This window comes from Pipra filicauda, unplaced genomic scaffold, assembly GCF_003945595.2.
Source record: "Pipra filicauda isolate LSUMZ 115617 unplaced genomic scaffold, ASM394559v2 scaffold3_size10097308_pilon, whole genome shotgun sequence".
NCBI lineage: Eukaryota > Metazoa > Chordata > Aves > Passeriformes > Pipridae > Pipra > Pipra filicauda.
This window is the reverse complement of record NW_024104532.1, coordinates 9,915,441-9,941,231: the sequence shown is the minus strand read 5'-3', so window position 1 is coordinate 9,941,231 and position 25,791 is coordinate 9,915,441. Positions and strand designations below refer to the sequence as shown.

General features: G+C 61.0%; 3 protein-coding genes across 13 annotated transcripts in view; 1 reads left to right on the top strand and 2 right to left on the bottom strand.

Moving 5' to 3' along the window:
- LOC113990713 (ankyrin repeat and KH domain-containing protein 1-like) overlaps positions 1-3,219 on the bottom strand; it is a 99,896-nt gene extending 96,677 nt beyond the window's left edge. For all 11 annotated transcript variants that reach the window (XM_039385186.1, XM_027726414.2, XM_027726382.2 and 8 more), the window contains exon 1: positions 2,856-3,219. In XM_039385186.1, the coding sequence (XP_039241120.1) occupies positions 2,856-3,146 (291 nt within the window). In that variant the 5' untranslated portion in view covers positions 3,147-3,219. The remainder of the gene's footprint in view (positions 1-2,855) is intronic.
- A 717-nt stretch (positions 3,220-3,936) lies between these two features.
- On the bottom strand, positions 3,937-16,147 carry SLC4A9 (solute carrier family 4 member 9). Its single transcript, XM_039385302.1, has 20 exons — positions 15,882-16,147; positions 14,191-14,351; positions 13,847-13,996; positions 13,676-13,737; positions 13,442-13,599; positions 11,660-11,744; positions 11,222-11,376; positions 10,481-10,597; positions 10,117-10,291; positions 9,763-9,896; positions 9,377-9,648; positions 8,751-8,806; positions 8,230-8,655; positions 7,456-7,617; positions 7,108-7,286; positions 6,796-6,868; positions 5,826-5,894; positions 4,768-4,941; positions 4,150-4,245; positions 3,937-3,987 (listed from the first exon to the last, which is right to left on the bottom strand). Exons 1-20 carry the CDS (start codon positions 16,145-16,147, stop codon positions 3,937-3,939), a joined length of 3,021 nt encoding a protein of 1,006 aa, XP_039241236.1.
- On the top strand, positions 14,975-25,459 carry HBEGF (heparin binding EGF like growth factor). Its single transcript, XM_027726370.2, has 6 exons — positions 14,975-18,848; positions 19,070-19,246; positions 21,436-21,613; positions 23,483-23,638; positions 23,750-23,842; positions 24,973-25,459. The coding sequence occupies exons 1-5, from the start codon at positions 18,806-18,808 to the stop codon at positions 23,820-23,822; spliced, it is 627 nt and encodes a 208-aa protein (XP_027582171.1). The 5' UTR covers positions 14,975-18,805; the 3' UTR covers positions 23,823-23,842; positions 24,973-25,459.
- The last annotated feature ends 332 nt before the right edge of the window (positions 25,460-25,791 follow it).

Here is a 25,791-nt window from a genome sequence, read left to right as displayed (position 1 = left end):
CAGCCCTCCTGGCCTCTTCCCTCCATGCCCAAAGGCGAGCTTTGGCTTGCAATTGTTTCTATTTGCATGAGATAATTTTAACTGGCAATTCTAGAAAATATTCTGCACAGCTGCATTTAAATTTCACCTCGTGGACCTGATACAACTGATTTGTACAGGACCCACTTCAGCCCCTGGTATCCCAACCTGGGCACTACCATAGGAAAAAACTGAGCTAGAGCAAAAAGCTCTGATTTTCTCCCAGTTCTGTGAGGCAGGATAAATGTGGCACACCCTCTTCACCTGTAAAATGGGGACAGCACTCTCCACTTGTAAAGCACCTGGAGATCTGATCTCAGAAATGCAATGTATTTTCAAAAAGGTTAGGCTAAAATACACTGCTCTTTTCACTCTCTAGATAAATGCTTCGTTACACTCTTTGTCCCGCGCTTCCCCGATGATTTTCTTTTCTTCCCCAATTTGCCATTTTGACTAATTCAATTATTTTAGCATATTAAACTCAGACTAATAGAAGAATACAAACCCTAATTACCACCCCACAGGCATGCAGCAGAGCCTACAGAATATTGTACCATTATTTTTATGACTTCAAAAGTAGAGAGAAGAGTACAGATCAAGGCAGCATGGCAAATACTCACTTTTTTTTTATATAATTCTCCCTTCTAGTTCTCACTAATTCCACCCACTGGTAATAGCTGAAGGCATACACCCAAATCAGTGACTCATGGCACAAGACCACAGTCCAAACAGTCACTGACTGGGTTCTCAAAGCAGCGCTGTTCAAGAATTGCAATGTTCCATCCCTGGACCTGAACTGCCTTTGCTTTGCCCCAAAAAACCAATAAATACCCCCCTCCCCCCCCAAAAAAAAAACCTAACCAAAAACCACCCAAAAGAAAAAACACCAACAAAACCAAAAAAACACCACTGACAACAGGTGCTTCTTTAGTTCTCGGGAAAAAAAAATGGAAAAAAAGAAATTTCCCCCTTGGTGCTCCCAGACATTCCCTGTAGCCCAGCACAGCAGCACAGATGTGAGGCACATTCTTCCCACTCCTGCTTCTTCCCCAGGTAACTCCCCACAACCAGAAACACAAGACAGAACTCTCCAGGCAATTACAGCTTTGAGATTAGCCCACCTCCTCTCCATGTGTTCTGGAAACCTCCAAGGGTTTTAATTCCAACTTTGCTTTTTCTAGTCTATATTTTAAGTAAGAAAAGTTTTCCCAGGTTTTTCAAAGGAGTCATTTAACAGCTGTTTGGGAACCTTTATTTTTTTTTTTTTTACCTCAATGCCAACCTCCCAGACACATTATTTATAATAGGCTGTCTTTCTTAATACTTGCTATTAGTCAAAAGAGTGCTTAGTAAACACCTTAGCTGTCCAATCTTCACATCCTTTAAATAATGGGGTGGGTTCAGAAGGGATAAGCTCTCAAAGCAGGACTCTTCTCACCTTGTAAAGAGCCACAAACACCCTGATACAGCACAATTCCCATCCTCTTCCAGGTTCTATAGCTACTGATTTGTATCTTCAAAGATGCATTAAAATGTGACATGAAAGACCTCCCAGAGAGCACAAGAGAGCATCAGTTATTTGAGTCCTATTCTACCTACAGTAGGCTTTCCAGCTCTCCAAAGCAGGTATGTGCTGGAACACCTAATCCCATGTGGGACTGAACATGTATGTTCAGGACACCCATTACACAAGGAACATTCACATGCCAGGGCTCATCTGCCTGATCACTGGATTTTTAGTTGAGTTAAATGCCCTGCTGTTAACACCATTTCTAATGTAGGTTAGGTGGTCAGGAGCAAAATGCAAATGTGGGTCTGTGTCAGTTTAATCACTTTTTTTTATTCTGATAAGACCTGTCAGTTCAGGTTTCAAGGAAGGCTGGACAAAAGAGGACCATCAACAGAAGGCAAAAAATGTAGCCACGGGAAGGTGAGTGCGGGCTCACCTCTTCAGAAGGAATGTGTGAACTACCTGGACCCCAAATTGAAAAGGGTGTCACCTTGGCCAATTCCTTCCTCCTGCAGAAGCCCAAAACACAGGCACTGCAACAAGCCTGGGAGTGTCAGCCGCTTTCTCCTGCTTTGCACTAAAACTACAGAAAGGGCTGTGATGCTTCTGTGACCTCTTGTAAAAGAGACAACAAGCATTCACCTTTGGGTGAAGGAGGAGCGGGCAGCAGTGACAGATAAAAGCCTTCCTTTACCTTCTCTCCCTGGGCTACACAAAGCAGTATTAGATTCAATTTTACAGGTCCAACAATGCTCCGTGTGGGTCGGGATAAGGCCCCGGTCCTTCCCTCCCCCACAGCCTCCCCTGAAACTCCGCGCAGGTTTGCAAGATCAAAGGCAGGCACCTCCATTACCCTCTCTTCCATTTTGTTGGGCAAGAGATACTGCTATTGCACAAAAAAGCGTGTGTGTGCACAGATATATATATATATATATATTTATATATATATAATGCAGAGAGGAATTTTATCAGCGCCTGGGCACCACCAGCCCGGGGCAGCAACAGGGGGTAGGTAGGCGGGGGGGCGGCTCCACTTTGTTCTCCTCCGGGTGCAGGATCTCTCGCCGTCCCCCCTTCCAAACCCGCCTCCAGCTGGGAGCCGCTCCCGGGCACATCCCGGAGGCAGCGGGGCCGGGCCACCCCCGGGGGGGCGCGACCCCCGCGCCCGCCGCCCCCTCCCCGCGCCCGCCGCGCGGGACCCGCCCATGGCCGCGGCAGCCCCGGCACCGGCGGGTGCGCGGCGGGCGGGCCCCGGGGAGCCCGGCCCGGCCTGTCAGGAAGCGGCGGAGCGGAGGGGAGGGAGTGAGGGCGGGCCGGGATCGCTCACCTCGGACACCTCGTCCTCGTCGCTGCCGGAGCCGCCGCCGCCGCCCCCGCCGCCGCTCCGCAGCACGGCGGCCGCCAGCTTGAAGTCGAGGGCGGCCTCTCCGGCCGCGGGCGCGCCGGGGCCCCCCGGCCCGCCGGGCCCGGCCTCGCCGAAGAGGCGCACGGCCCGCAGGCCCAGCGGGGAGGGCCCGGCCGCGGCGGGCGGCTCGGCGGCGGCGGCGGCGGGCGGCGCGCGGGGCGCGACCGAGTCGATCTCCTCGTCGGCGGCGGCGGCGGTGCCGTCCGTGAGCATCGCGCTGGTCCGGGCCCGGCCGTCTCCCGTTCCCCCCTCACGGCACCGCGGCAGCGCCACTAACTTCTCACACCCTACCCCGGCCGCGGCCGCCGCGCCCGCCCACCCCGCCCGCTCCGCGCGCGCCCATTGGGCGCGCCGGGAAGGCCGCGCCGCGCTATTGGTCCCGGGGCGCGTCAGTCAGAGCCGCGTCACGCGCTCCCAGCATGCTGCCCTGAGAGCGCACGCCCAGGCGGTCAGAGCGTGCCGACCCGCCCCGCTTCCTGAACTCTCCGCGAGCTGATTGGTTTATGGGGACGTCAATCAGGGGCTTCGCCGGGGCTGAGAGCGCTGATAGGGTGAGCGCACTGTCGATCAAATCGCATCCGGGAGCCGCGCGTTTCGGTTGGTCCGGAGGGGTGTCGCTCACGGCGCGCGGCGTCTGGCGCCTTCCGATTGGGTGTTGCCGCGCCCTAGTACCGCCCTCCCTTCAAACCCTTCTGAGGGGCTCCGTCACGCGAGGCGCCGTCACACGCCCGCCTGCCCCGTGAGCTGATTGGGCCGTGGGGCTGCCAATCGAGGCGAACGGCCCGCCCCCTCCGCTCGCCCCGTCCCCTGCCGGACGCGGGGCGCCATTGGCTGAGCGCGCTGTCACTCCGCGCCCTGCGGACACGCCCCCGTGACGTCACCGCGCGGCCACGTGTCCCGCGGTGCGGGGGGGCCGGGGGGATTTGGGGGGTTTTGGGGGGATTTTGGGGGTCCTGGGCCCCGCGACCTCCCGCCCGGGGCGATGTCCCCGCCCTGCCCAGCGCTAGTTCACGGAGAGGTTGATCTGCGGTCCCGGGTGGTTCATCGGCTCGAGCTGCGGGGGGAGAGCAGGGCGTTCGGGGTCGCACCGCGCCCACCCCCGGGCGCCCCCCCCGCCAGCCCCGCCACCGGCTCGGCCCTTCGGGGCTCCCGGGGCACCACCGACCTCCTGGGCGCCGCCGCCCCGCTCCGGCCGCTCCCGGCGCTCCGTCCCCGCCGCCCCCGGCCCGGGCGGGGGCCCGTCCAGCCAGGCCAGGTCGTGCGGGGGGAAGACGCGCTCCAGCCCCCTCCGGATCCCCACCAGCGCCAGCAGCTGCGGCCGGGGACAGGCACGGCTCAGCACCGCCGGGGCCGGGGGACAGGGCGGCGTGGCCCTGTCACACCCCGCTGTCACCCCGGCAGAGCCCAGGGAGGCGGCCTGTCACCCCTCCGGGGGACCGCACCTGCCCGGCAGGGACAACCCCGCGGCTCTACCCCGAGAGGTGAAGGATGGTGGCAAAGCCACGCTGTGACCCCGCCAGGTGCCCCCACCCAGCGCAGCACCCAGAGGAGCATCCCGGGGACCCCACTGGGGTGGGCAGCACCCGTGTCCCCTCCCCACAGGAGCATCCCAGGGACCCCACTGGGCTGGGCAGCACCCGTGTCCCCTTCCCAAAGGAGCATCCCAGGGACCCCACTGGTCTGGGCAGCACCGCTGTTTCTTCCCAAAGGAATATCCCAGGGACCCCACTGGGGTGGGCAGCACACGTGTCCCCTCCCAAAGGAACGCCACACTGGGGTGGGCAGCACTCAGCCCAACCCCAAGGCAGCGCTGCCGGTTCAAGGCGTGTCGTACCATCACCGGGAAAATAATCGCGGCCGTGGTGGACTTGAGGACCCAGAGCAGGGCCAGGCAGAGCAGCTGGATGACGGTGAAGAGGTGCACCCGGCGCAGGGGGACGTGGCGGAGGTAGGGGAGGTCTGGCTGGTGCTTGGCCGGGATCAGGAGCAGCCGCACACGGTCCAGGAGCTGCAGCGAGAGGGCGGCGGGTGGGTCACACACCTCCACCTCCCTGCTGGGCCCCGGGGCCGGCAGGATGGGGTTTTGCCCTTGTGTCTGCGTTTGAGCCCTCCTGCCATCTGTGCCGATGCTGGGACAGGGCGTTTGTCTGCAAGACCGGTGGTCCCGGTACCACCCCCCCCATCCCAGGCCAGGGGGAGCACTTTCCAGGCAGACCTCTACAAAAGGACTCAAGGTGGCCTTAATGGGCCTCTACAAAAGGACTCAAGGTGGCCTTAATGGGTTAATTGTGAGATAACAGCCCTTGATGGAACTCCCTACGTGCAGGAAACTGCTGCAGCCTCCGGAGAACAGCTCTGGGTTTCCCAGGCAGAGGGAGGGAGGGATTTTCCCAGCCTGTTCTACAAAGCAGGATAATTGCAAGGAAGACGTACTGTTTAGAGGGAAAAGTGGTGTAGATAATTCTGGAGTGGGGACTTTATTTTTCCTCTCCATGGATTTCTCAGGAGAAGAACAGAGCTGGCTCAGCAGCAGCAATGCCAAGGCCAAAGGACCAGCAGGTCCCCAGCTCCCAAGTGGGGAAGTCCCTGTGGCTTTGAGAGCAAGTCTGGATTATCCACTGGTCCTTCCGCTTCTCCCAAACCACCTGACCCATCAGTGCACAAGTTAATCCAGCTCCTCAGCATCCCAGACACCTCCCTTTCCCTTCCCTCTGCCCCAGAAAGGTCCTTTTCCCCCTCCTTGTCCTGGGCCTGGCAGGGGACACAGCCCCGTGCCAGGTTGCACGTCTTGCAGAGCTAAAATCTGGGCTCTGCTGTGGGAGCTGGTGCTGAGCAAACCCCCTGATCCCCAAAGCAGCCCCCACCAGCAGCCCCAGTGCAGCCCCCCCTCACCTGGATGCTGTTCAGGGCCGCCACCCCCATGTGCAGGAACACCCCGTACAGCACCGGCATCGGGATGTGCTGCAAGACAGCGGGATGGGGGGTCAGTGGGGCTGTTCCCGGGGGGGCTGTGCCTGCCAAGTGTCCTGTCCCGTGTAAAAGCCCCCATGCATGTCCACAGCCTTTGCCTCCTTCATTCCCAGCAGCCCAGCCTGCCCTTGTTGGACCACGTGAAGTTCACGTGGGCCCATGTCCTCCACAGTCCCTTTGGATGCCATCCCATCCCTCAGGTGTGTCACTGCACCTCTCAGCTTGGTGCCACCTGCAAACAAGCTCCATCCTGCTGTCTGTGTCCTGGATGAAGATGTTAAATTGTGTTGGTCCCAGTAGGGACCCTTGGGAGACACCACTTATTAGTGGTTTCCATTTGGATGTTGGGACATTGACTGTAGGTCTCTGGACATGGCCATCCAGCCAATTCCTCATCCATCCTTCAGTTCCATGTATCTCCAGTTTGGAGATGGGAATGTTGGGGGGCCCATATCAAAGGCTGTGCAAGAGCAGCCTCAGGGGTGAGGAGAGAGGTCAAGGAAAAGGCACCTCCCACCTGCCCCCAGGTAATCCAGGGCCACTGGAGGGGCTTTTCCTACTGCAGTAGCAGTAGCAGGTGAAACCCAACAGCAGCCAGGCTGGGACCTCCATGTGACAGTGTGGAGGGTATGGTGGGGTGTGTTTGGGGAGCACAGGGGACCCTGATGCACGCAAGGACAGTGGCCAGCTGACACATGGTCACAGTGCCTGGTGTGCTCACCCTCCTGTGGCACAGGAGCCAAATCCTTTGCCTGGCCCAAATCCTTTGCACAGCTCCCTGCCTGCCAGCCAGGCTTCCCTGGATCGATGGAACAAGGAACTCCCCAGCCTTGCAGGATATGGCCACCCCCTGCCTAGGAAAAGAGGCCTACCCAACATCCAGGCTCCCTACCTTGAGCACGGGGGCCATGAAGACGGAGACTCCCATCAGGACGAAGACGGCCAGGCCTGTCAGCCTCTGCTCCCTGTGTGTGGCAGTGCAAGTGTCACAGGGGGCCCTTGGGAGCCCACCCCCTTGCCTGCCCTCCTGGCTCTGGGGTCTCTGCTCTTTTCAGCTTGGACGGGCACAGGGAATGGGAGCATCCCTGGGGAGACACCGGTGTCCCCAAAGCCGGCTCTGATGGCCAGGGTGGGCATGTCCCTGTCCCCTGGCTCTGCAGCCACGGGCAAGGGGTCCCCCCGAGCGGGGCCCAGGCTCGTGTACCTGATGCCCAGGAACTCGGGGTGCTCGCCAGGGGCTGAGGTTTCACTCTCCTTCCTCAGGCTCTCCATGTGCGCCAGGGAGATGACGGTGGCTGAGACGTACCAGGGGAGGCCGGTGACAGAGGTGACAACCATCAGCAGGGAGACACAGAGGAGGTCCAGATGGAAGCCTGCTCCTTTCTGCAGGGGGAGAGGCAGCAGGGCTGGGGGTGAGCCGTCTCCCCAGCAGCATCAGAGGGGCAGTGCTGGGGTCTGCCCACCCTACTGGCTGTTTTGGGGTCCCACTCTGCCCCAGCTGCTTCCATGGGACCCAGCTGGGACCTGGGTCCTTTCCCTGTCCCCTGCTCACCTGCAGCTTGTACTCCCTGCGGTTCAGGATGACGGCTGTGATCTGCTGGTCCATGAAAATGAGGATGGTGACGAGGACGGCAGGCACTGCAGACACCAGGCACACCCACCACGGGTTGGCTCCAAAGGGGACGATGATCCAGCCCCGCGCTGGGTTTGTGGGCTGTGGGGAGCAGAAGGGTCATGGCAGCTGCCACCCACCTCTGTGTGGCACAGCGGGGCGACAGGACCAGCCCCAGGTGCCCAGGCTGGAGCCTGACAGGCACCCAGGGATGTGGAGAGGAAGAGCATCCTCCTTTATCCTGGGGATGCTCCTGGGCACTGTGACCTACCACGTTCCCTACAAGGACATCCTGGCTGTAGCAGAGCAGGGGGTTGCTCTTGGACACCACAAGCCAGGAGCTGGGCATGTGCCTGCAGGAGCAGGTGGAAGAGGTAGCACTGGGCAGCGATGATGGTGAGCCCAGGGAGGTGGCAGCGAGCATGGGCTGCTCTGAGCCACTGCCAACCCTGCCACACACCCAGGGCAGGGAGCCCAAGCCCAGAGGTGAGCCTGTGGCTCTCGCTCCAGTGTGAGCTGTACAGGGATGGGGTCAGTCTGGGCCTGAGCCAGGTTATTTACAGAGCATGGGATGTGTTCAACCCCTTCTCATTTGCTCATAGAGCCCACACCCCTGTAGGGCTGGAGCTGGCAGTGGGAAGGACAGTGACAGCACTGCCACTGTGGGGGGCACAGCCCCACGCCCTGACAGTGCCGTGCCCACCCTGCCAGCACCTTCAGCTCGCTGGGAACAAGGAGCTTGGGGGTCTCCAGGCCCAGGGCAGCATCGACGGTGCAGGAGGCGAGGATGGCCAGGATGATGGCGAAGTCGCTCACCAGCTTCCGCACCTGCACGTGGAGATGGAAAGGGTTCCTGGGGTGCCTGGGGTGGGGGCTGCTCCAGCAGCTTCCCCTGGAGCCATCCCCACACCGATGGGATGGGTGGCCATTCCACAGGGGTGGCAGAAGGATGCTCACGCCAGCAGGGAAGTAGCGGCTGCTCCTGAAGCGCTTGAGGGCGGCGCAGGAGAGGAAGGTGCCCCCAAAGAGCAGGAAGGAGATGAGGGTGACATCGGGCACGTACTGACAGCTGGTGCCCAGGAGGTGCCCACCTCGGTCCAGGCACTGGGTCCTGCTCAGCCCCTCTGGGGTGGCGGGAGGCTGCAGGGACAGGACAGGAGGTGAGGAGGGGTCGTGCGTGGACGCTTTGGGCCCACTCCAGCCCCTCGCCCACCTGCCTGGGAGCAGGGCTGTACCTGTGGGGGGAGCAGGGGCGAGGGCAGCAGTGTGTCATTCCCTGCAGAGCTGTGACCTGCAAGGGGAAGGAGGGTCAGGGTGTTGCTGGGTCCATCAGGGATAACTGGGACAGTGCTGCCATCGGTGTGGGTCCTCAGACTCTCCCCAAGGGCTCGGGATGCTGGATGGGGCCCCATGGGATCTTGAAGGTCCTGGGCCTGGCTGGTGCCAAGGGAGCACCAAGGGAGGATGCACCATTGTCCCCAGGCTGGCCAAGCACTGATCCGTTTGGTGTGGGCACTGTTTCCAGGGTCACTGTGGACACATCTTCAAGCCCCAGGAAACATTCTCTGGTTTACAGACTGGGCTAGAAATGGCAGAGCAAACCCCTCCAGCCCCTGCTATCCCCCATCCTGGAGCCACAGGAGCCAGGCCAAGGCTCTCTGTCTGGTGCCAGGGCAGCTCCAGGAGGCAAGGATGGATGGACAGACCACATGGAGGGAAGTGGAGGAAGGTGCAATGTGGTCGGGCAGATGAGGATGGGATTAAACAGCCTCCTCCAGCATCTGGCCAGGCAGCAGGTTTCCAGTGGGGTCCTGAGGCAGCAGCCTCCTGCTCCCCACCCACCTGCAGCCCTTGGGCTCACCGGGGCTGGACAAGTTGCAGGTGCAGCTGTAGGAGGTGACGTTGTCCAGCCGGTACTGCCAGTTGATGGGGAAGGCGTCTGCCAGGCTCAGCATCTTCTTCAGGGAGTCGTAGATGAATATCAGGCTGATGAGTGCACAGAAGCCTTCCTCGGTGAAGCGGGTGAAGTGCCTCACCAGGTGACTGGCCTCAGTGGCCACCAGCACCACGCCGAAAAAGGCCACCCAGAGCCCAATCCAGAGGCGGAACTCCAGGTAGTCCAGGCTGTGGTCCCTTGGGGGAAGAGTGACCCAAAACCTCACAACCGACACCCGCCTGCAGTGATGGTGGCCCGTGCCCCATCCAGGGGACAGTGGCCTGAGGATCCATCCCTGCCAGGGAACTCACTGGCTGAAGGAGAAGAGGAGGCGCTCGAAGACCAGCACGGGGCCGGTGCTGCTCAGGATGGTCAGGGGTTGGCCCGAAAAGAGGCAGAAGATGAAGCCAGCAAAGGCCGTGCCCAGGAAGCTCTCCAGCACCCCCTGAAATGCAGGGAAGGGGTGCCAGGCACACGGCAGGGAGGGGGGTCCTGGGCCTGTCCCTCCCAGCAGCACAGTGCAGGGTCAGTGCTGGGGGAAGGAGGAGGATTGGGGTGATGCTCAGGATGCTCCAGGAGCACTGGTGGGAGGTGGGCACCAAGGAGCCCCATGGGCTGGGCTGAGCACTCCGGGTGGGTGCCGGGCACCCCACGGCTGTGCTGACCTGCATGTTGGCAGTGGCGTCCCCCAGCATGCCCCCGAAGGTGATGGCGTTGGTGACTGTGGCCAGGTAGATGTAGAGCACTGCCGAGAGGCACTGGGGGTGCAGGGCGTCGGAGAAGTCACTGCAGTACCACGGTGCCTTCCTGCGGATGTCTCGCAGCAGCCCCCCGAAAAGCCTGGGGCAGAGGAGAGGAGGGAGGTCTCAGAGCAGCCCCCACAGCTGGGCATCACCCCCCACACAGTCACCCAGCAAGGGATGGTCCCTTCCCTGGGAAACACCAGCTCAGAGGGGCTTGGTGGCCCCATGACAGCCAGTTCCCTGCCCCCAATCCGTCACCCATCACCTCGTCCCTCCAGGCACCCACCTGCCTGTCCTCTCCAGCTCCTCCCCAGAGCGTGGGTGCCCTGGGCTGGCTCTGTCCCCAGCTGCTGCCATGTCCCCGTTGCCATGGGGCTGCTGGTCTGGTGGGTCCACAGTGGTCCTATGGCAGAACAGAGCCTGAGACAGGCTTCAGGTTGGGACCCTCAGGGGCCAGCTGCACCTAGGGGACACTATGAGGGCAAAGGGAGGATGGAGAGGGGACAGGGGTGCCAGCAGGGTTGGGGGACCTCGTGTATCCCCTGAAAATGGGGAGGAGAAAGACCAGGAGGAGGAGGAGAGACTGGAGATTGGACTAGGTGGTCTTTAGAGGTCCCCTTTAGAGGTCCCTTCCAACCCAACCATGATCTCCTCCAGCAAGCCCTGGAGCCAGAGCTCACAGGACTAGTTTTGTTGGAGCAGCAGGGCCGAGTCCGGGATGTCCTGCTCAGAGGATGGGCTTCACATCCGAGTGCTGAATCCCAGCATTCCCAGCAGCTCCTTTTGAAGGGCATATGGGGTGGTTTTGCCACCCCCTGCCAAGTGGGACAGCAGGACTAACAGCATCAGGGACTGGAGCTGTGGTCCTTGGCTGGAGTGTCAGAGGGGCTTAGCTGGGAGGACCTCCCTGCTCCAGGGCAGCTTCATCCCCATGGGGATGGAAGTTTCAATGTCACAGGTGGGGGTGTGCCCCCCAGGACCCTGCAGAGGGGCTGGCAGAGGTTGGGGTGCCCTCCCCTCAGCCCACCTCCTGCACGGAGATGACAGAGAGCTCGGCGGAGGAATTCGGGCACTGGGGTCCCATTTCCCAGGAGGAAGCACAATCAGCTCATCCAGGAACGCCTCCATCCCTGTGACGAGGTCCTCTCGGTGCTCAGCCTGCCAGGCAACCCTTTGGAAGAGCTGTGGGGAGGTGCTGTGGTTTAGCCACCATGTCCCTGTGTTCAGCCCCTCGGAGCCTTCCTCCCAACCTGCAGCCTTCACCAAGGAACAAACCCACCCACTTCAGTGCAACCAGTGCCCCTACATCCTACAGACCCACCCCAAACCTTAGTTTTCTTATCCTAGGCAAGGGAAAGCACCAGTTCACCCCCTCCTCTGCCCTCCACTGCAGCCTGCAGAGGAGAAGAGCCCTGGTGTCACCATCCCAGGCCCATCCCAGTCATGGGTGCTGCTCCAGGCTCACCTCATCCATCAGCAGCATGGCCATGGCCCTGCCAACCTCGTGGTAGGCTTTCACTTTGGGGGGACCCAGCAGGATGAAGAGGAACCTGTGGGTGGGACAGCACAGCTCTGGAGCAGCCCTCTGCTCCCTGGGGGATGCTTCTCCCAGGGGAGACTGTGGGGATGCTGGGGACAGCAGCTGGCCAGGCTTGGAGGGCTCCTGCCACCTTAAGGAGTGACCACCCTAAGAGGGTTGCCACTGCATGGAGAGCCCACAACATGGGATGCCAGGACTCCACTGGATCACAGGGTCTGCAGAAACCGGGGCTGGGGGGCGTGGGGGGAGAGGTGTTTGGGGCAGAGGAGGAGACAGCCTTGGCTGTCTGTGGGATCAAGGTCTTGGTTGGGGGTGTCTGTGGGATCAGGGTCTTGGCTGGGGGTGTCTGTGGGATCAAGGTCTTGGCTGGGGGTGTCTGTGGGATCATGCTCCCGGGAATGTTGCTCACAGGCAGGATGCAGGAGCGTTAGGGAAGGAGAGCCTGCTGGCAGCATGGGCAGCAGGTTTGACGGGACTCGGGAGACATGGGAGGAGACTGGGAAGAGAGCTCAGGGTCCTTGATAAAATATGGTGAAAATCCCACACCTCAGAGGATGGTGCAAAATAATGAGGTCTACAGAGGGACAGTCCAGCCAAATGTTTAACCAAGCCCTCCCCTCCTTTCCAAAACTGGCAGAAACTGTTACGGTCCTGGAACCCTGAGGCTGCCGAGCGGTTCCAGGACACTACCCTGAGCAAACCTCCAGAGAGGGGGCAGGGAAACTCCTCCAGTAGCATGAGTGGGGTTGAGTGGGGCTCAGCAGAACCTGCTGCAGCCCTGATGTGGGGCTGGAGGTCCCCTGGAGCCTGCTCCAAGGGGACGGGAGGTGACAGAAGCCACCCGGGATTGCTGTCACCCGGGCATCTGCACCACATCGATGTGAAAACCTTAAAACCTTGGAGATGGACCTGAGAGGGAGACAGCCCCGAGGTGGTGGCTGTGCCTTTGGAACAGTCTGGCATGGCCACCAAAGGGGATGGTACCGTGGGCAAAGGGATGGGGAGGGACGAGTTGTCTCTCCCCTCTTGTTTGAGGGGGGGAAATTCAGGGCAAGGGGCTGTCATGAGACCCTCTATATGGGGACCTGCCACCCATCTGCCACCGAGCACAGAGCGGCAGGTGGGTGGATGTCCTGCTCCTCCCAGCTCCTGCAGGACGGGTGCTCTGGGCAGAGTGACCAGGAGGTGGCAATGTCCCTCCTGATCCCCGCCTGCCTCCTCCGCGCGCTCCCTAAGGAAGCGCCCAGCTCAAGAGACACACGGACCATTTACTCTCACAGCTGCGTTCCTCAGCCATGGGGGAAAACCTCTTTCCCTTCTTCTTTCCCCCCACCCCGTCCCACTGCTCGTGGGCAGCGGGAGGGCAAGAGACTCCTGCGAACTTGCGTCCCGCCGCCAGCCCCGCGCTCCCGGCAGTAAGTGGAGAGCATCCAGAGCCTCCTAAGGACAGGGAATGCAGACTCCAGGTGGGGATGAGCCAGGGGATGTCCCTCCCAGGCTGCCCAATACATACTCCGCTCTCAGCCCATCCCGAAATGCTCCTAAGGAGCTGGAAAAAGCCGAAAGGGAAGCAGTGAGACAGGATTCTGGGACTGTATGTGGCACTGGCTGCAATTCCCTTTGCTTTGGCCAAGCCCTGTGTGGTGTGGGAGGGAATGGGGAGACAGGGACAAAGAGGGAACAGGGGCATGGGCCGTGCTCTGTTACCTGCTGGGGAGAGCAACTTCAGCCAGTGAGCCAAGGGACACCCCGTGCCTGAGGCGAATGAAGGCAGTGACGGGCTTCTCCAGGAATTCTACTTCACCCACAGCAACGTGAGCAGCTTCAGCTCCCGGTGGGACCTTCTTCCTAAAGTGGTTTCTCAGCTGAAAGGAAAGGAATGCAGTGGCTGGGCACCTGGGATGCAGCAGCTGCTCCCAGCCCAGCTCCTTCCTGCCTTACCTGCTCCTTAAGAGGCGTTTTGGAGAGCTGGGCTCTGGGCTCAGACTTGCCTTTGGCCTTCCCTGCAAAGAAAGGTAAGAAACCATTCCTGCAGACCCACATGTGCAAGTGAACAGGCAATGTGGACACTGCCCCGGGCTGGTGGCACTGGAAGGATTCCTGGTGGGATACCTCGGCAGGGAGAGAGGGTGAGCTCGGCGAGGAGCTGCAGCAGGGATTTCGTGGGCTGGTGCCGTGGCTGGAGGAGCAGGAGGGCTGTCAAGTGTTCCCTCAATGCAGGCTGCAGCTCTGCTTCCTCAGGATGCCCAGAAAGCACCTTGTCTGCAGCAGGGACAGGGACAGCCCTGAGTCCCCCTGGTTCGCTGCCCAGTGAAAAGCCCCCTTAGCTGGAGCAGCAGCCACACCAGGTGCCCAGCTGTCATTCACCAGTGCTGTTCTACAGGCACCTCCTGGTGGCCTGTCCTTCTCCAGGGACCAGCCCATCCCAGGAGATGACTTCTGCATTACCCATGTACCGATTATTTCCTTGAAACTGGCAGCATCCAGATCCAGGAGCACCGTCCCCTTTTGCAGGCATGTCCTCAGCTGGAAGAGGCTGTGCAGGGGGAGGGCTGGGACGTGGGGTGCGCTCCAGCGTTCCCCCCCGTCCTCCACCTTCTCCTCGAACTTTATCCACCTGCCCGGGGAGATGTGCAGGGTCAGCAGCAAGGCAGTTCTGTGTCCCGTGCCAGGTAGTGGGAGCTGGACCCTGTGTCCATCTCTGAGCTTAGCATGGGGTTTGGGGGGCCCAGAGGGACTGCAGTGGGTTCGTGCAGCAGGGGCAGGTGGGCAGCCAAGGTAGTCACATCCCCATTCCTGCAGACCCACACCCCACTCCAATCTGATCAGGGGGATTTCAACAGTCATGGGATGACAGAATGGTTTGGGTTGGAAGGGACCTTGAAGCTCATCTTGTTCCAACCCCTCTACCATGGGCAGGGACACCTTCCACTATCCCAGGTTGCTCCAAGCCCCATCTGACCTGGCCTTGGACAATTCCAGGGATCCAGGGGCAGCCACAGCTTCTCTGGGCAACCTGTGCCAGGGCCTCCCCACCCTCACAGGGAAGGATTTCTTCCCAATATCCCATCTAACCCTGCCCTCTGGCAGTGGGTCCTGTCACTCCAGGCCCTTGTCAAAGGGCCTTTCCAGCTCTCTTGGAGACCCTTTAGATACTGGAAGGGGCTCTGAGGTTTCCCTGGAGTCTTCTTTTCTCCAGGCTGAACAACCCCAGCTCTCTCAGCCTGTCTCCATAGCAAAGCTGTGCCAGAAGAGCTGTCCCAGCCCTTGGATCATTTCCATGGCCTCCTCTTGAACAGGAGGTGGATGTGATGTCCCGGGGGGGTCTCACTGGAGCAGAGCAGGGGGGGGAGCATCCCCTCCTCACCCTGCTGCCCACACTGCCACGGTGCAGCCCGGGATACACTCTGCTCTCCGGGCTGTGAGCACACAGTGCCGGCTGATGTCCCATCTGTCACCCACCAGCATCCCCCAGCCCTTCTCCCCAGGGCTGCTCCCAGCCCACCCACCCTCTGGCTGCGCCGGGACCGGGGGTGGCCCTGCCATTAGCAGCGCTGGCTGGAGTCAGAACAGAAGTGTCTTGAGCTGTTTCCACGCTCAGGCAGTGCCAAATATTTTAACGCCGGGCACAGACAGAGCTTCCCTTTGTCCCCCGGGGTGGGCGCGCTGCCGCGGGGCACTCGCCGTGCTGCACGGGGAGAGCGTGCCCGGCGGGGCAGCCGTGCGGGGAGAAGGGGGCTGGGGCTGGGCAGAGCCACAGCCCGACGGATTTGGCACCCCCCGCAGACTGCGACCCCGGGGGAAGACGCATTGCTGCTCCCAGATCCCTGTAGCCTGCGTCCCTGTGCCCCTGCCCAGCAGAGGAGGGGTGCTGTGGGGTACGGGACATCCCAGCCCCGGCGCGGCTGCTGGAGCCCTGGAGAGGCAGCAGAGAGGAGCAGGAGGAAGGGCGCTGTGCCCGCGCAGGGTCACTGCCCGCCCTGCCTGACACCCTGCCCTTTCCCATGAAGTGAGTCAGCCCAGCGCGGGCACCGGAGCCCTGCTTTGGGGACGAGGCTGAGGAACCACTGGCTTTGGGGGATGCCCCGGGCTCCAGCTGAGCTGGAAGGCTGGGCTCCCATAGCGTGGCCCTCGTAGGTTTGCCTACCTGGCCATCTCCCTCCACTCCAGTCCCTCTGGGGTGCTGAGGAGCTGGTTGAGCTGGATGAAGAGCAGCGGGCAGGTGACATCCCCCCCATCCTGCCGCGGGGCAGCACCAGCTCCTCTGGCTGCTGAGGCCATCCTGGAGGGGAAGATGCTGCAGCCCAAAACCTGGGAGGGAGCTCCGAGGTTGCTCCAGTCTGGTCTGGGTTGTGAGCAGGTCCCTGCCTCCTGGAGAGCTGTGCCACCCGCCCCGGGCATGTGGGCTCGCATGGCCACTGGCACCGGCAGCCACAGGCCTGGGTTCCCTCTGGCACTCACAGGATCCCACTCATCCCACACCTTATAAAAGCTGTGAACTGGTTTAAACTGGCCACAAACCAATACACAGGAGCCAAGCCCAAAACAACCATCTCAAAACAGCAGGGTCAGCCCCACGGGACCCTTTGTGGTTGGGTCCTGCCACATCCAGCTGCCCACCTGGGCCTGGGACCAGGGGACCCACCTGCCTGCTCCAGGTGACCCACATGGACAAGGCTGTTCCTGGGGAGTAGCGTGTCCCCAGTCCCACCTGCACCCTGCAAGGCGTTGGTGAGGCGATGGCAGGGCCAATCCTGAAGAGCTGGTGGCAGCATCAGTGACTTTGCCAGGGTGCTGTGCAGCTCTTCCTTAGGAAAGCGGATGTGGGGACATGGTTGGGGAAGGATGTGGCACCGCTGAGCAAATCCAGAGCAGGGGAGTAAGGGTGTGATGACAAGGGCCAGGAGGGTGTCAGGGCTGCAGCTTGACAGAGGGCACCTGTGTGGGCTGTGGCGGGGGAGCAGATGGATGTGGTCACAGCCACAGCACCCTGCCAGGGATGGGGAGATGGCAGGGCCACCATCACCGTGACAGCCCCCTCAGCCCTCTGCAAACAAACCACGGGGCTGTGTGCAGTGCAAACACAGTGGCAGGACCACAAACAGGACCACAAACACCCGCAGCACGGGTATGGGCAGGCTGTGCTGGAGCCTGCTGGTGTTGGCAGGATCTGGCCCAGGAGCAGCTGGAGCAGGGCCAGGATGTAACACAGCAGTGTTACAATTTGGGAGAGTGCAGAGGGTGGGCATGTGAGTCCTTGGGCTCCTGGTACCTGCCTTACAGGAGCTGAGGCCAAGGATCAGGCCCTGGGTGCCCACCAGGCTGTTTGTTCTGTTATACCAGTGGGTGCCATGGTGTGTGGAGTGGTGCCCTTGGCCAGGGTGGGGGACACAGGGAGACCCCTGGCAGCAGGACATGTGGTTGAGGCACCCAAACCTTCCCAGGTGTTAGCCCCCCACCTCCTGTGGGTGCTGCCCCAGCATGGCCCCCTGGCATAAGATTGGGCATGACTGGTGGCAGGTGCAGGCAGGGAGGCTGTGAGGGGCTGCAGGAGGTGGGCAGGGGTCATGGGAGGCTCTGGGAGGCAGAGGCAGGGGGCAGGGAGCAGAGGCAGGCAGCAGAAGGCAGGCAGGATTGGCAGCCTGCACACACCCCCCACCCTTGCCCGCTGCCAACCCTCTGTGCCAACAGCCTCCCTGGCTGCTGACGTGAGCCGGTGCCTCCCTCTCCGGAGGTGCCAGGTCAGCTGGCAAATGCTGCTGGCACACGCCACCCGTGCACGCCTGGCCTGGCCCTGGGGATGTGACAGGGGACTGGCAAGGACAAAAATCCCATCTCCATTCAGGGACCGGGCTCCAGGGTGCAGGGCTGCCCAGGGACACAGCCCCTCACCCAGGCCACCCCCTCGCTCTGCTGCCAGAGGCTTTGGGCTGCTGATGGCCAGAGGAGGCGGAAGGAAAAACATCCCGCAAACAATTGCAAAAGTCAAGTCTGAGCAAGAAGAGGAGGGCGTGAGCGGGGGGGTGCCAGATCCGGCGGTATTCCTTGGAGACACCAACAACAATGGCAGGAATATTTTGCTCATGCCTTGCTGAGCCCAAACCAGCCATGGGCTGGGGGCTTGGGACCTCGAGGAACCAGCCAGGGGCCATGGCCGGCCTCAACAGGAGCCAGGGTAGGACCCTGCATTTGCCCAGCGCTGGTGTCAGTGGTGTTTTTTGGGCTGTCACCTGGGCTGAGGGTTGGGCCAAACACAACACATGGTTGCAAGCCCAGTGAAGGGGACAGGGAAGTGCTGGCAGTGCCCATGCACAGAGGGTTGGGATGAGGATAAGGACAGTGGCTGGCTGAGGGGGGATTGTGAGATGAGGCTGCGATGCTATCAGTCAGAGGAGCTCTTTAAGGGCACAAAGGTGGCCTTGGGGACAGAAAGGGTCTCCGCTACCACCTCTGGCTGCCACCACCTCCCATGTGCAGGATGGCGCACGGGTGGCAGTCTGTTTCCTATCGGGGCCAGGAGGAGGTGCAGCCCTGCACCCTGAGGTCCTGCCTCTCACCTGATGCTCCTCCTGTGAGGTGCACTCGCTCCCCTGGCACCCCCGGCCCACCCCAGGCACCCGTCCCGTCAGCCGGCGCTTGGGACCAGGGGGCGCACCGGGACCCCCCTCCTCTGCCCCTGCCTGAGGCCACGCTTTCCAGTCACAGGAAAAGGCTGGAAAGGCTGTGTCCCTCGGCCATCGCCTGCCCTCTGCGCCCTGCAGGGACCCTGCGACTCCCAGGCTCCCACCGCCCACCAGCAGCGGGGCGGCGGTGGCTGGTCAGGTCCTGTCCTCTCCGGGAGCGAGAACACCCCACCGAGCCCTGGCCCCGTTCCCGTCCCCGGCCGGCGGAACCCCCCTTGGGGGCGGTGGGGAAGCCCTTCCCGGGGGCGGAGCGGCCGGGCAGCCCCTCCCCGCCCCGCCCCGCCGCCCGCCGCCTTCTACCCGGCGCGGGGCCGCGCTGCTGGAGAGCGGGCACCGGAGCGGGGCCGAGCGGAGCGGGACAGGGGCTGGACGCGTGTGCCCGCGGGTCATGGACGGGCGGGCGGTGCTGATCCACGCGCTGCTGGCGGCAGGTACGGACGCGCGTGGGGACGGCAACGGATCCCAGCGCCGGGCTCTCCTGGAGGGTCCCGGACACGTGTCGGGGAATGAGGGCTGAGCAACGCGGTCCCCCGGTGGAGGGTCCCCGGGTGTGAGCAGACGGGAAGATCGGTCCCGGTCGCGCGTGGGGAGGAGGGGGTGTCCCGGGCAGGGCGGTGTGAGTGAGCTGTCCCATCTGACCGCTGTCCCTCAGTGTGCTCGGCGGCGGCGGGCGGGCTGCGCCGGGACGAGCTGCACAACGAGGTGCTGCACAAGGGCGGCGGCGGAGGGGGAGCGCCGGTCCCGGCCACGGCCCCGCTGCTCGGCGGCAGCCCGGAGAAGGAGGGCGGCGGAGCGGCCTCGGGGGACGACTTCAGCGAGCTGCCGAGAGGTAGGGACCGGGGGTCCCGGGGCGGGATGGGGTCTCGGGACGGGTGTGCCGCGATGGGGATGGGGTCCTGGCGCGGGCTGAGCAGGGGGGCTCGGAGGCGCCAGGCTGTGCTCGGCTCAGCTCAGCCCCGCGGGTGCCCCAGCGGCAGCCCCGGCTCCGCTTCGGAGGGCGCTGCGAGGAGGGAGTTCCCGGGTACCGAGCGCCCGCGGGAGCAGCCCCGAGTCGGGCCAGCGCATGGGGCACCAGCACAGAGCAGCGGCGCTTGTGCCAGAGGCTGTCGGGGTCCCAGGGGTGCCGGGTCCCAGCTCGGTGGTCGGTGGAGGCAGAGCCCCTCGGGGGGGCCGTGCCCGGGGACCCGCGCTGCCCTCCCGCCGTGACTCACCGCCGCCCACGCGCGGCTGCTCCTCATTCCGCGGCAGGGCTCGTCAGCCGGCACGGGGGCGGTGGGGGCACTGCCACTCTGAGGGGCTCCCGGGCTGGCACCGGAGAGTGTCCCGGGGGCTCTCATGGGGGTGGGACGGGGCCCATCGTGGGCTGAGGGCGTTGACGTGTACCTGTGCCTCCTACACGCGGCTCGCCGAGGGCAGTACCTGGCACCAGGAGCGTGCTCTGCCCCGTACAGCTCACCCTCATATTTTCCCGTGTTTTACTTTGCTTTTTGGCTGTGCCAGCAGACTGTGACAAACTGGGCTGAGCCGCTCACACCGAGGGGAAAAGCAGGTGTCCTCCCGCTGGGAGATGCTGCAGCCTGCTCCTCTGTGCATCCCCCGAGGAGGGGACTCTGTCCTAGGGCAAGCGATCTGGCGGGCCTGGGCTGACCCCCGGCTGAGGGGCAGGCTGGGAGGAACGGAAGGGTTTGGTGCCTGTCAGAGCACTGCCTCGATGCCTCGAGCTGAGCTACGGTCAGAGAGATCTGCCCTCTGTGTGAAGGCACCTTCGCCGGGGTGCCTGAGCAGGGGGAGAGAGGCAGCACCCCCTGCCTACCCTGGCCGGATGGCTTTTCCTACCGGCAGGACCTTCCCAACCTTCTCTGGCTGTCCAAGGGACAGAGCCCCGGGGAGGGGGAGTGGCAGTGGGGTGGCTGGGGGGGGTCAGCAGCACTGTGTGTCTGCTGGCTGTGTCCGGGAGATAACCCGCAGGGCCAGGGACAGAACAGCCTCATCCGAGGGTTCTTCCAAGCCGCAGAGTTTCCTGGAGTATCGGTTTTCTCCAGGCACAGTGTGAAGGATGTCGAAATAACTTCGCTAGGTGTGCAACCGGTGTGTGCCAGCATGGGAGGCCCTGGTTCAGTCAGGAGCCAGGAAGTGGCTGAGAAGGAATTGTGCAGGTTACAACTTGTCAGGTTGGACTCTGCTGCCCTCTCCTTCCCGAGCAGCCCCGGGGCTTAGTGCACCTTTCCCGGAGATACCAAGCGGTGGTTTGGGAGGAGCTAAAAAATCCCCCTTGGACCAGCGAGTGCTCTCTAGCATCTCAGCACCTTGTGAGATCAGGCTGGGAGCTGATTTTTTTTGGGCACCTGTATATCTTAAAAACCATTCCAGTACCGTTGCTAGTGTTAGGCTGTGTCTGAGCAAGGAGCTTGGTGCTCTAGTTCCCACCAACCCAGCAGGGAGCTGGCCTGGCACCAAATACCACTGGTCACTGCACCACAATTAAAACATACCGTTGTAATTCATGGGAACGCTTCCCTACCCACCTCTTTGGCTCTGCAAACCCAAAACTTAAGCCAGGCTTGCTCTTTTATTCCTGCCTTGGGGTGAGCAAGGCATCCTTGTGCCCACGGGAAGGAGACTCCATTACAGCCATGAATAGGGTCTTAGAAAAGCCTGCGCTCATCAGGGAAATAAAGGCCAGATAAAGGGGCAATTAGCAACGTTCTGTGTTCAGTGGAAACTGGTGCATATAATAGCAGCATTTGAGATGTATAAAGCTCTGTTCCCCCTGCCCAACTCCTTTCTTTCCTTGAGAATTGTTCTTATGAATCAGAAAGGCCATGATATTTGTGAGGAGCTGAAAAAAATGCCTTTTCCCCCTTCTCTGCCGGGCTCGGGGGCAGCTCCCGGCACAAAGGGCAGTGGGAGTCAGGGCTGAGCAATTGCAGCAGTCCCGGGATGTGGCTCTGCCTTCCCTCCGGCTGGCACGTGGAGCTGGTCTGACTGCCCTTCTCTCCTTCCCAAATTGTTTTCCAGTTGCCTTCCTGTCAAAGCCTCAAGGTCTGGTTACTCCCAAGAAGAAAGGGAACGGCAATAAAAGAAGAAAAGGCAAAGGCCTGGGGAAGAAGAGAGACCCGTGCCTGCGGAAGTACAAGGATTTCTGTATTCACGGCGAGTGCAAGTACATCCGAGAGCTGGGAGCTCCCTCCTGCATGTGAGTTGCTGGCGTGTGCCTGTGCCGGGGGAGCCTTAGTCACGGTTCCTTCAATTCTCTGGGCTGGGCAGAGGAAAAACGAACAGGATATTTTTAGTGCATGTTCTCTGTCTCTGTGCGGGGACAGCTATGACTTGGCCTCTTCCTTGTGCTTCTTGGGCAATGTCCATGCCCCACCAAAGCCTGTCGTGGCCCTGGATCCAGCATTCCCTGCCGGCACGGCGAGCTCCGGCTGAGCTGCTGTGCAGAGACCTGTGGTGCTGAGGGCTGCAGAATGGTGTGCAGGGCTGGAGTCTGGCAGCTGAGGGCTTCTGCAGGTCTGGTTTGGGAGACCTCATCCTGGCCCTGTCACCCTGCACCCCCCACTCGGAAAGCTTAGGGCTCCTGTGGCTGTTGGGGTGCACCAGTGCAGGCGGGATGAGCTGCTGTAGCACCAGTGAGGAGGACTGGAGGTAGCACCTTTGGGGACAGCCTGTCAAAGCCATGCCCAAGCTGTCCCTTGGCCTGATGAAGGACAGGGCTGTGTACCCCCACTTGCCCATGTCCCTGGACTACAGGTAGAGAGAAGGGACTGGATGAGGCAAGCAGAGGAGAAAGCATTTTCCTGCTGCTGGGACACCTTGATACAGGACTTGCTACCACGGGAAATACCCAGGGGTGCACATTTGATCCCCGCTTACGTGGGCAGGAGTTGAGCTGGCAGATATGTAAGAGGCTTTGTTCTTCACTATCAATCCTCTGAGCCACCCAGCCCTGAGCCCAGGGAAGATAATAGCTCCCTGGCTTATGGTGCCCACAGGATCTCATGCCCTGCAATCCGCAGGGATCAAGCTCTGCATAGCTCTTCTAGTCCCCTAGTTTCTCTCTGTGGAAGCTGCCATGAAGTTGAGTCCTTGCATGGGGGGCTTGGGACTGCCAGTGAAGGGAGATCTCTGCCGACTCAGTTTGTGTTGGTGACCCAGCAGAATGTGGGGTGCAGAACCCCTGCCTGGGACTGGGACAGCCAAGATCCCTGGGACTGGAGAGGACCTGGGGCACAGGCAAGCAGGAGGGATTTGGGGGTTGGCTGGGCTCTGCAGCCTGGTGGCCCATCCCTGGGTGACATCTTCCAGAGCCATCATGGTTTTTAGGAACAGTGGCCAACTGTTCCTAAAGAGGCCTCATGTTGACTGGTGTCACTAAGTTGTGGCTGCTCTTGGTGGCTGGCTGCCTGTGTCACAGGGTCTCTTGGAGTGTTCCTTCCTTGGGCTGGTCCCTGGGGATTGGGGTGGAGTGAGGATGCTGCTGGGCTGGGTCCTGCACCTCTGACTTGTGTGCAGCCTTGCTGCTGTGCCTGGGAGGTAACACTGGTATGTGCCATTATGAGCTTGGGAGGAGGGCTGGGCTAAACCCGGCTTGGACATCAGCCCGAGGGTCAGTGGTGCTGGATATAGAGGGATATATATATCTGGTCACATCAGTGGGCTGTGGCTTGGGAAGGGCTGGAAGCCTCACAGCCCTGTGGGGAGCGTTATTTCTGTTCCATGAGTAACCTCCCGAGTCTGCAGGGACGGGGCACCTCTCGGCTGTCAGGGTGTGCAGGGACATCCTGCTCTGTGGGAAGCGCTGGACCAGCTACCACGCTGCTCCCTTCCTACTTCCAGAGGTGGTCTGGGCAGCCTGGCTCTGCCTGGGAGGGACTGGCAGGAGACAGACCCTGGTGCCTTCTGCTGGTGGAGAGTTTAACCTTTCTAGGAGTCTTCACTTGGCGCAGCAGAAACTTAACTTACCAATACCAGGGAGAGATACCGCCTTCCAAGGTTGTGGGGGGACACAATGACCTCCTGTGCTTGCTCACCACCAACCTCTATGACTTTCTTTCTCGCCCAGATGCCAGCCAGGGTATCACGGAGAGCGCTGCCACGGCCTCTTGCTGCCGGTGGAGCACCCGCCCAGCGCGTACGACCACACCACGGCTCTGGCCGTGGTTGCTGTTGTCCTGTCCTCCCTGTGTCTCGTCATCATCGCAGCCCTGCTGATGCTCAGGTGAGTGGGACGGGGCTGAACTCTCGGAATCTGTGTCCCTGGGAAGATCACGCGCAAGAGGAGGGTGGCAGGGACCTCTTGCCCTGAGCATCCCTTTGCTTGGCCTCGCAGGTGTCACAAGAGGGGTGGCTACGATGTAGAAAACGAAGAGAAAATCAAGCTGGGCATCACTGTGAATCACTGAGGATGCCGGGTGCTGGCGAGGTGAGCCCCTGGCTGGGCAGGGGGCAGCAATGGGGCTGGTGGACATCTGGGGGCTCTGCTGTTCGTGCTGGCTGGGACTGCTGTATGGATCCCGTGCCAGAGCCAGGCAGGAGTGTTGAAGGCAGCCTAAGCCTGGAGAAGAGCCTGCCTGGATTTGGGCAGAGAACTTGGGCTGCCCTGTGGGGCTCCAACCCTCTTATCTCGCCTTCCTGCCCAAGTCCCTGTTCTCTGACTACTTCATTCCTCCCACCTCCTCCTTTCTAGCCCCCAGTCCCTGCTCTGCCCCAGTGCTTTGGGGATGTTTGGCAGTGGGGAGGCTGCTTCTGTTTTGGTTTTTTTTTTTCCCACTTGTTCTGCTCCCTCTCTGACCCTCTGAGTCACTTCCCCTCCTTAGATATTGCTTCTATTTATACACATGTGTAAAAAACCCCTTTCCTTTTCACTCCCACTCTGCTTATTACTTGCAGCAGAGCAAGTAATGCTCTTGCAGCTGGGCACAGGGGGATCTTGCTGCCAGCCCATGCCATGTTCCTCTGGCTGGCTGGGTGGTGGGTGAGGGGTGTGCTCTACCCCAGGGCTGGCTGCAGGGTTGGGTGCTGAAAAGCTGTCAAACTTCCTCTGGTCTGATCCAAACCCTGACGTTAGACGTGGCCATACATATCACAGCTCCTTCTCTTCTTAAAAAAAAAAAGAAAAGTCATTGTTCTTTGTAAAGATGAAGTAATGCCTTCGGAGAATTTCTGTCATGTTTGTCACAGTGCTGGGAGTGGGATTTTGAGCTGTTCATTGGTGCTGAATTTTTGAGAAGGAGACTCAGAACAGGGGTTTTCTCACTGTCCCATTTGCCCTGGGGGTTACTGGGGTGGATGTGTCCAGGGGGAAAAGTGCCGTGGTTCCTGGAAGGGAAGCACGGTGGACACAGGGTGGGATGTTTACCCACCTCTCCTGGGTGTGCTGGCTCCCATCCTCCTGGGTGCAGCCCCGACAGGCAGCGAGTGGCAGCTGGGGCTTGGGTGGGTGCGAGTGCTCTCCTGCCGGGCTGGGTGGGACCCAGCACCTTTACCCCGCCGTGCTCTGTGGGCAGAGCAGCCCAGGACCGTGTTGTGAGCTCTCCCGCCTCTCTCTTGCAGGGGTCGGCACTAATAACGCACTTCTACCTCCTGGAAGAGGCGAGACCAGCGGGGCTGCGGCACGTCGGGGGCTCGCTGGAGCACCAGGACGGCACCCGCGGCGGGGCCGCTCGGGCAGCGGCGGCACTGCAGGAGCTTCGCGGCCACCTCCGGGGACGGGGCGGGCTCGGGGGAGGGAGGGACCGGCTGCCCGGCGGCTCTCCGTCCACTGCAGTGCCGAGGAACAAACTGTGAAAGGGAGGAGACACCGGGCTCGGGGCTTCCTTCGCCGCAGGAGGGAGGGAGGGGGGGGGGAGGGTAACAGCTATTTAACAAGATATTTTTCATTTTAAATTATATATTTATTTTAGATAAACTGTACATAGTATTTATATTTATTGTAGGTCTGGCCCTGCGTCCTTCGTGTAGGTTCAAGATGACAGGGGTCAGACCTCCCTTATTTTTTAAGTGCAATGTAATATTCTAATAAATAACACTTTGTAACAAATGCTTGGGTTGTTAATTTAATGATGGAGGTGGAAAGGATTCAGGATTCTGAAGGCCTTGCTGATGAGGTGCTGCCAACAGCAGCAGAGGTGTGCGGTGTGGGCTGATGGATCAGGTTGTGCCATCCCTGGGGAGCAGTGTGGTCTGAGGAGCTGGGGGCAGGATCCATCCTCTGCAGCCAGGACAGCCCCATGTGGATTTTTTTTTTGAGATTTGCTTCATCTTTACCAGCTGATGCCCCGGGGGGGGGGGCGTGATGTTTGTGTGTCTGCTCACCAAGCAAAGCTGCCTCCAGTGTGAGTGAAGCTGCTCTGGCTGCTGATCCATTCAAAT

Bases quoted from the DNA above. Each gene is read 5' to 3' on its own strand.
- HBEGF (XM_027726370.2), top strand. From the start codon at position 18,806: ATGGACGGGCGGGCGGTGCTGATCCACGCGCTGCTGGCGGCAG. The intron at 19,247-21,435 runs GTAGGGACCGGG...ATTGTTTTCCAG, and splicing joins CTTCAGCGAGCTGCCGAGAG to TTGCCTTCCTGTCAAAGCCT. The intron at 23,639-23,749 runs GTGAGTGGGACG...TTGGCCTCGCAG, and splicing joins GCAGCCCTGCTGATGCTCAG to GTGTCACAAGAGGGGTGGCT.
- SLC4A9 (XM_039385302.1), bottom strand. From the start codon at position 16,147: ATGCGAGCCCACATGCCCGGGGCGGGTGGCACAGCTCTCCAGGAGGCA. The intron at 13,738-13,846 runs GTATCCCACCAG...CTTTCTTTGCAG, and splicing joins CACCCTCTCTCCCTGCCGAG to GGAAGGCCAAAGGCAAGTCT. The intron at 11,745-13,441 runs GTAACAGAGCAC...TCCCACCCACAG, and splicing joins GAAGTTGCTCTCCCCAGCAG to GTTCCTCTTCATCCTGCTGG.